The sequence below is a fragment of the Rhea americana genome, unplaced genomic scaffold (genome assembly GCF_003343005.1).
Source record: "Rhea americana isolate MKP2758 unplaced genomic scaffold, rheAme1 scaffold_12, whole genome shotgun sequence".
Taxonomy (NCBI): domain Eukaryota; kingdom Metazoa; phylum Chordata; class Aves; order Rheiformes; family Rheidae; genus Rhea; species Rhea americana.
In genome coordinates this window covers 492,154-501,411 of record NW_028185261.1, presented here as the reverse complement: position 1 = coordinate 501,411, position 9,258 = coordinate 492,154, and the positions used below count along the sequence as shown (strand labels likewise).

General features: G+C 35.8%; 1 protein-coding gene across 2 annotated transcripts in view; it reads left to right on the top strand.

Moving 5' to 3' along the window:
- Window positions 1-72: 72 nt before the first annotated feature.
- Window positions 73-9,258, top strand: part of GLS (glutaminase) — a 56,452-nt gene continuing 47,266 nt past the window's right edge. For both annotated transcript variants that reach the window (XM_085321335.1, XM_085321344.1), the window contains exons 1-3: window positions 73-440; window positions 6,598-6,694; window positions 7,199-7,320. In XM_085321335.1, the coding sequence (XP_085177461.1) occupies window positions 7,250-7,320 (71 nt within the window). In that variant the 5' untranslated portion in view covers window positions 73-440; window positions 6,598-6,694; window positions 7,199-7,249. The remainder of the gene's footprint in view (window positions 441-6,597; window positions 6,695-7,198; window positions 7,321-9,258) is intronic.

Genomic DNA, 9,258 nt, shown 5'->3' with positions numbered 1-9,258 from the left:
GCGCGGGGCGGCTCTGCGACGTCTCCTGGATCGCTCCTCATCTCTCTCTCTCTTTTTTTTCTTGGTCTCCTAATTCGTCCGGTAGCTTTTTGAGCCTGTGTACACTTAATCTGTTTGATAACCTCGCACACGAAGTTTGACAGCTGAACTGCGAGCCCTGTGCAGACTCCCCTTTGTGCTAGTTTGGGACCTGCCCCTTGGCTCTCCCCGAGGCTGCCCACGTGTCTTCGGTGTCTGCGCTCTGTGTGGGGAGGCGGAAATAAAATCTGTAAAACCAGGCCTTTTTTTTTTTTTTTTTGATGCTTTGCCACACGTATTAGCTGGAAGAAGAAAAGCAAAAAATGGAGGGAGTAAGACGAAGGAAGGGTATGGTGCTTTAACAGTGAGCAAAGTCACTGTTAACCTACTGCTGGGAGGTAATCTGGAGGAGATTCCCCAAGGTCAGTCTGGAAAGCTTTAGCCCTTAGCTTGTTAGTGGTTTTAGTTTTGGGAGAGTTGCTTTTTTTTTGTACAAGCTAGTGCTCATTCAATCTGGTAGCAGGGGAAAGAGTCTATCTTGTTTTTATTTCCTTTCACTTCTCACCAAATACTTTCCTGCTTGGCTTGGTTCAAGCCTTTTGTTTCAGTGGGTACAGCCTTTTTTGACAGCAGAAATTATGCTTGATGCCTTTAAACACGTTTTTTTTTTTAAAAAGAAAAGTCTGTACACATACATGTTTTATATAACCAAGTATAACAATACATATCATATATATATTTCTATTGTTATTAGGTTGGTGTATTGTTGTGGATGAAGCCTGTCGCTTGAATTGTTTTTATGCCCAATGGGACAAAGAATCACTTCTAAGGTTGTTCAAGCAGGTGTGATCTCTAAAGTTGTCACATTCATTTTCAGTGAGACATACAATGAGATGTTTTCAATGGCACATACAGTGCCATTAACTTCAAAAAACCCACCCCGCCTTGAGGGTTTTTCTTTGATTTATTAAATAATATGAATTTCATAGTAATTAATATGTTGGAAAGGTGATATATCCAAAAGATGATGTTTTCTTAAACTGAGTATTTATAACAACTTCCATCAATTAGGGAAATAGTTTCATTTCTAATACATTTGAAAAAGCTGTAAAGTCACAAACCAATTAAACATTTTTTTTCATTTCTTTTTTTGCTTTGACAAAAGAATGTATTTGAAAGTCAGATGCTTGTTCTCTGAGCCTTACCACAAAATATACAAAGAACAATTACCTAAAGCCTTGAAAAAGGGATAGCTATGCATTTAGTTATGAACAAAGAAAAAATTGGCAGTGGTTTTTTTTTTCAGTTCAGGCTGTGCAGGAATTCCTGGTGGCACATTAGCCAAACTTTTGGCTAATATGGATCAGCCAAACTGCTGGATACTTCCATTTTGCCCCCCCCCCCCTTTTTTTAATGCCAAATTGTGAAAATCTTCCTTAATCAACTGTATGAGGTATGGAATATGTGGAAATAATTGCTGCGTTGAGTCAGGGTGTAGGATTTGGAAGGAATGTGAAGATCTCTCAGATGCTGGACTGAACTGACAATTGGCCTAATCTGGTCTGTGTTGCAGTGCCTTGCCTTCCCCATCCAGCATTCACACTGTGTGTTTTGCAGGTGGATTGCAGACAGCTGTCTTTTTTTTTTTTCTTTCCTTTTTTCTTCTTCTTCTTCTCCCCTTCAGCGCTTTTATTGTAAAGTCATGGTTCCAGGATAATGGAATAACCTGCAATGTCAAAAGATAGAACTGAGATTTTTTATTGCTTTGCTTGTGTAACAATCTTGTATACACAGAATAGTAGTTACAGGTAAAAAGTTAAAATGTTTCATGTAGAGACTGTGCAGAAATGTAGAACAGATTAATACCTTGTAGGGAATAGCGACTAAACTAGGGGGCCTGTAGCTAGGGAAATAACTGGGATCGTATTGCATAAACTGTTTATTCATCCAGGTCCCCTTGCACATATTTTCCTAAACATGTACCCCCCTACTCCTTTATTCCATTATTTTCAACCTCCCGTGTACATATTCACATGAGACGTAATGCATTTTGGAAAGGAAAAATATTTGAGATTAACCTGAGAATTGGTTATATACCACTAATTTTGACTAACGAAGGCTGTGGATTAAATTGTAATCATATCTATGGTCATATCTAAATGTTTAAGAAACAACAATATGGTAATTAATTATAAATGTGTAATCTTTAAGTGTCTGTTTCTACTTTCAGTATAACTGTGTTGTTCTTTCTACATCTTATATTAGACAGGTGTAGGACCAAACATAGTTCATTTTCCTACAAGCTGTTTTTAAGTTACAAGGGCTTTAGTCACGTGAGAGGAAGGAGCAAAACTTGAGCAAGTCTGATTTTTAAAGTACACTTAAATCATAGTAGTGATGGGTACTAGTTTATGGAATACAAAAAAATGATTAGCAAAGGTGTTTCATCGCTTTCTTCTTAGATTGGCAAGGGGATAGTAGTGCTCCTTTTTAAGGACAGGAATAAATCTTGGAAATATCTTTTAAAACTCATTTTACTTTGATATCCAGGCCTGTTTATAGAGGAATAACTATGTAGTATCAGACTGTGATTCATTTCACCTTGACTCTGCTGACAGTGTGTGGATACAGTAACTTGCAGATGCAAGAAATTGTATTTTACCTTGGTTTCCATCACACCCTTGATAATTTCCTTAGAGGCTAACTAAAGCTTTGAAGTAGCAACTCTTTTTTTCCAGCAAAAACACTCTAATTTCTGCTTTGGTATGAAGGTTTATAAATACAGCTTTTTCTGAATCTTGCAGAGTTCTTAGGTAAACAGTTTCCCACCGTTGTTGATGGGCTCAGTGCCTGACTGTGCACGTGGACAGGAGCTAGTACTTTGGTGACATGACAGGCATTCATGTTACAGTGCGGAGCAGTTATCTGTAGTATTGTGGCAGGTTCTGCGGGGTACCTGCTTTATAGAGAATAACTTCAGATTGCTTGTTGCCACTTATTGTAACTTCTATTTGTTGTGAGCTTAYGTTGATATCTTATTGTTAACGATGAGGTCTGATACTATTATCAATTTTGTCTTATCTTTATTTCATCAATGATTTTGTAAATCTTGTTCTGCATTTTATCCAGTTACCGAAAGTGTAAAGCATGAATGTTTTTCTAGGATAAGGCTTCCTTGCTCTAGCCATTCCTCCCTATTAGATAGCAGAAGTGATAGTTTCATCAGCCAGTAAACAGCCTGTGTGAAATGAATTGGCAGTTTCAGTCCATCTATTTATGGATAATCTATAAGATGGTTGTCTAAAACAAGAAAAAGCACCCACCTCATAACATAAAACAGTTTAAGTATTAAATAAGAAAGAATTGTAATTCAGCTTTAAAAAAAATAAATTGTCTCTGTAGGACCTCTGTGGGTCTGATAGGGATAGCAAAATCATTGCACTTCTGCTTTTTGCATGCAGCTTGTAAAAAGTGGAGCATCTACCATACTCTAATCTACGGAGTAGAGCACCACTGAAGAAGTCTAGTTGTAATATCCTAGTGCTTTATTATTTTCCCTTTACATTTTGTATTTTGTCAGAATTTGGAGTGACTCACAAAGCACAGAATAAACTGGAATTTCCTCTTTACCTTGACTGTGAAAATAGGAAGTTCCCTTGACTTCAAAAACATAGCTCATTACAACCTGTGCTGAACAACACTGTCTTGCTAAGTGTGCTCATGGTGCCAAAACATTGCTTTTAGGTTAAGCAAACATTAGTTACTGACATCATTGACCTGATAAACTGCAGAGCAAGCTTTTCCACCTCTATTTAACTGATAAACTTTATCAAAAGATGGGCTATTTGAGAAAGAGTAATTTTCTGTAAATATATTGAATGCTCTCCTCTTTGCTTTGGCAGTCAGTGCAGATCTATTGTTAAATTAAGCTGACTGACTCAATATGGAGCAGCAGCAGATGCGAAAGATATGGAAACTATTTCAGGAGAAAGTACATATGTTATGAAAAGTGCACATCTACTAGATGCAAATCTTAAGAAGAGGCAGAGAATCTTGGTAGAATGTTTGAAGTCTTGTTCTGCACCCTTCCAAGGAATTTCACTTTTGGGACGGCTGTATAATTCTGAGTGATAGTTAGGCAACTCTTAATGAAGTTGCTTATCAGTTAAAATTTCTTAATATGTTTGCAAATTTTCTTTATTTTTGTTTGGTCAAAGTGGAATATGTATCTGAATGTATGCTGTCAGATCTCCAGCAATCTAGTAACAAGTCTTGTAGCAGAGACATTGCATAAAACATTAAAATATTCTCAGCACTTAGGAGAGCTTACCTATTTATACAGGGCGTTCAAGTAAAATCCAGAGATGAAGACTAAATATGTTGTTTGGCATAGCTTTAAGAAAAGTATAGAGCTAAAATGCAGATGTGGGGTGAAAGTTCTGTTGGTGTGTTGGTGGTTCTGGTTCTGTTGGCTTGTCTGGAAATGCTGTTCCAAAAGATTGGAACTGCAATGTGCAAAATGGATGACTTACTTACATTTTCTTCAAGAAAAATGCTGTTCAGTAATTTGCTTGAGGTRGTTGCAAGTGTTTGTCTTGGTTGAATTGCCAGCCTGTCTATGCATTAGTCAGCCAGACTAATCCAGACTGAAAAACAAGGAAAGTTCTGTTGCCTTACAAAGCTGTCTTCTGTTCTTAGTATGTAGGTATTAAATTGGAAAATAAGTGAGATTTTTACTACTGTTTTTTATTGCTAGTTGTGAGGAAAGGAGGGAGATGGCTATAATCAAAAAGGCTATCTTCAGATTTTAAAAGGTATTTAGATATAATTAGCTTTTTATTAAAAATAATTAATCATCACTCTGACCTGTTGTTGAACTAGAGTAAGGAGAGGAGGAAGGATTAAATCTGCCTACAAGGTTGCATTGGCCCACCTAGGTTCTATGTCTAATAGCAGTATTTATTATTGCACTTACAACCCAGAAGTCTGAGAGTCATCTTTTTTTGCAGTTCAGAGAATTTTAAATCACGTGAGAACTTTCATAATCTGTTTTTATTTTTTCCCTCCCCCGCTTTTACACACATGTGCACATGCTCTCTCACTCTCTCAAGCAGAGTTATAGTTTTAGGAAATAATTTATCTATTACAGCATAGTAACAAATTATTCCTAATATTACTAGATTATAAGATTGATCTTTAAAATTGGTAGCTAATAATGTAAGACTATATACTATCCATTTTAGTCAGACTACATTTTACTAGAATATGATTTTTATTTTTATTTGCCAAATATTAAAATACTGGTTTTGTGGAAGTTGACTTTGTCTAGAAAGAAATCTAAGCACTTCAGAGGACTGAAAGGATTTATCTGCTTGGTCTGCTGTTTGCTGTCGCTGCCTGTGTGGAAGTGTATACTCCTGAAGTAATATTCCAATAATCTGTTGTAATATTCCAATAATCTGTTGCAATATGTTAGTTACAAGGGAAGTATAAAGAGTTGAGTATAGACTTACATTTCCTACCTGCTGTAAGAATGTCAAGGAAAGATGAAACTCTGAGGTAAGACTTTTACCAAGCTTCAGAAGGTTTTGAAGGAGAACTGTCAGTATCATGGCCTTCTTGGAAGGAGTCTTGATACTTTTTCTGGTGGATTTCTTTCACTTAAAATGGAGATCTAAGTTATGAAAAGGTACAGGCTTGTTAAACAGTACATCTCATGGAAAAATTTAAAGCCAATGTAGTATTATTACTCACTGATCATTAGAGGTGAACCTGTACTGCGTGTTAGCTCTGCTAAGGCTGCGTGCTGAGAGCCGCTGCTTCTGGGGTCCGAGCTGGTTTAGGTTACTGTACTCTGCTGCGGGTGGCTCTGCCTGCTTTCACTGTAACTGATGCGACTTACACAGGCTTTTAGGAGGACAAAAGCCCTTCAGGTGTTTCTTGCATCTTAATTTGAATCATTTCCATTAACTGACAACCTACTGSTCTATGGTCAACTTTCTTTTTTAAAAAATGTGATTTATAAAAACTGAATTTTGAAGAAAATACACATGCATCATCTCTTTTTCTAGTCTGTGGAATTGTGTCAGTCGGCTCTTACAGTGTTGTTAGGAGATATGGAGGTCTTTGAGTCTTAGAAATACTTCACCCTCTGTGCAAGTTCTATCTTATGTACCATCACAAAGAGAAAAATGTGATGAATCTGCTGCCAACTTTCTAAATATAATCTTGGAAATAAAGTAAGAGTCGTATTTACTGGCATGTTTACAATAACAAACAAGTTATTTTAACTATATCATATGTATGCTTCTTCTGATAGTACCATTTTTTTGTGTCTAAAGCTGAATTCAACTTTGATTGCAACATCCTTTGAAATTAAGGGTAGCAGTTATATTGATAACAAACATTTTGTAAACAATGCAAAAATGTATGTATATAAATATACATACATATATGTGTGTATATAGATATGTGTGTATATGTGCACGTGTGCATACACATATGCATATTTATACGTGTGTTTTTACGTACACATCTACAGTAAATTAATTTGTGCCTATGTTTTTTTTTTCTTTCCAGCAAGGTGAAGCAAGGTCTCCTGCCTAGCTTGGAAGATCTTCTCTTCTATACTATTGCRGAAGGGCAAGAAAAAATACCAGTTCATAAATTCATTACTGTAAGTTTACTGTTTCAAAGTGCTGTATGAGAACTATTGGAAGTTTTTATCATTATTATTATTTAACATTCCAAATGCAAAAAATATGATGAAAATAACTTTTGTTATGCATGGTTAACCACAACAAGGGTTGTGACTTTTTTTTTCTCCCGATGTTGTCTCCGAATCAAGTAAGAGAACTACCAGGATTGTACTAGTATTGTTGTTCACTTACACRCTGAGTGTGAGAGTATGCTTAAAAGGGTCTATGTGCATGGCTGTGGCTGGGTCATATTTATGAATATGTAAAGTGTAATTGGACTGCCATGAATATTAAAACTGATCTTTTGACATCAGAAGTAGCCAAAATGGCAAAAGGCTCAACAGAAAGTATCAACATGTCCTTATATTGATGGCCATGTAGTAACAAGTGTCTCTTCTTTTGGTAAATAAGACTGAACAATAGAGAGCTTTATTGTAATAACATATCTTTTCATTTTGGTAATTATTGTTTTATTGTAATAGGCACTCAAATCTACAGGATTACGTACATCTGATCCCAGGTTGAAAGAGTGCATGGATATGTTAAGACTGGCCCTTCAAACAACTTCAGATGGTGTTATGCTGGACAAAGACCTTTTTAAAAAGTAAACTTTCTGTTAATAATGTTACTGCACAATTCTGAATGGATGTTGTATGTATATTGTTGACTGTTTTCTTAGGAGAGACATAGGATATATAAATCAATGTAAAATTAGAAAGGGGGTGAAACACACAGTCATACTGATGCTATTTTCATATTGTTTGTTCTGTGGTTTCAGGAAATGTAGCAGTGTCTCCACGGGAGTTCTGTATATCAGTGTTACTTGCGTGTATATATGATCCCATACTGCAACTCTGAGTTGAGTGCCAAATAAATTAATTGGTGCAACATGGTATATTCAGTATGAGCACATGAAACTTCTCACTGCATCAGCAGTTTTTAACCTTCTGGTATTGAGCTGCTACTGTGTAACATAAAATTTTTCACAGAATTTTTGGCATTGAGTTAAGAGCATGTGTGGGGTTAACTCTAAAACTGAATACTTGAAAAATAGAGAGGTGAACTAAACTTTAAGGCATGTAGAGATGAGAACACTTAGAGCTATAGACATTGCTTTGGACTGTTCTGGAAAGATGTATGTGTGGTATTTTATTGATACTTCTGTTTAAGAAATGTCTGTAGTCAGCTAAACAGTATAAGCACTGTCAGCTTATCTTCCAAGCCCATTCATCCTGTCCCCTATTTACAGTTTATTTTGTGTGCTAGAGATTGTAAATTTGGGGACTCATATCGGGAAAAGGAACTTTTAGAATGTTTTTGAGCCTATACTTCTCTGTTCCCTACAGGGCAAGGAACATAATACCTAAAAGCTACTTCTTTCATGAAGTTCATGAGTGTGCATTTTTCAGAATGGTACATTTTTATTATTCTGTATTGGACAAACATTTTTTAAAGTGGTGAAATAACGCTATTTAGTGCTATTTTCATATTACAGAGTTAGAAACCTTCTGGTGTGTGGTTGRATTTGAAAAAACCTCTTGCTGTTGTGTGTTACATCTGCACCAAAAGGGCTTACTTGTATTGGTAGACTACAAATTCTGTGTAGGCAAGGGCTCTATATTTTTAAAACAACAACARCAATTGCTAGTTAGAGGCTCGAAGACTGGATTGTGTTCTGTGTCGTATTTCTAGGATTTGGATCCCCTATATTAGGGAAGTGCATGCTTCTATGATAACTTTTTGRAAACTTACATGGTTGCTTCTTGTGTAGGAAGAGTTTTTTATGTAAAGACTATAGAGAGTATGGAAAGGTGATCCCTTTTCATGTAGCAGATTTTCCTTCACATCAGGAGGCATTCTCAACCTGTTTTTAAAAAAACAGATTTAAAAAAAAAATTAAGTTACCTGCTCCTCTGAGGTCTTGTGCATACGCAGTTTTGAAACTGAGTTCTTTTTTTTACTGTTTTTAATTTTCTTATTCAAATGTTTAAAATTTGAAATATAGTCACTTAACTGCTCACCTGTCACTTACCTCAGGACTTTGAAACTTCAGTTCCCAAATATAGGAGTTAGTGAGGTAATTCTCCTTTTGAATTTGAATTCAAAGCTGTTAAAGCAAATAAAGCTGCAAGGGTAAAAAACATTGAGTATCAATAGCAGAAGCTTGGCTAAATCAATCAAACCCAGTCCAAACTAGGTCATACATCTGTATTTTGTAGCTTCAGAAAAGTAGCTTAACAATTCTTTACTTTTTCTAAACAGTAGATTGCAGTTCAGTTAAAATTGAAAAGCCAAAACATTCACAATAAGGTTAATGCTCTGCATTTTAAAGGACAAAAAAAAAAAAAAAAAAAGTTAGAAGAAAATCTCCATGTTACCGGCAAAAAGACTTGGATTTTTCATTTTTTATCTCCAGAGCTGCTGCCGTTGAAGATTTTCTTGATGCGCGTGTTTCGGAGAGAGAGCTTGACAAATTTATTGAATCAACTGCTTATGATGTATCTATATGACGTAGTACATAGTCCTGGTAGCATGATATCTC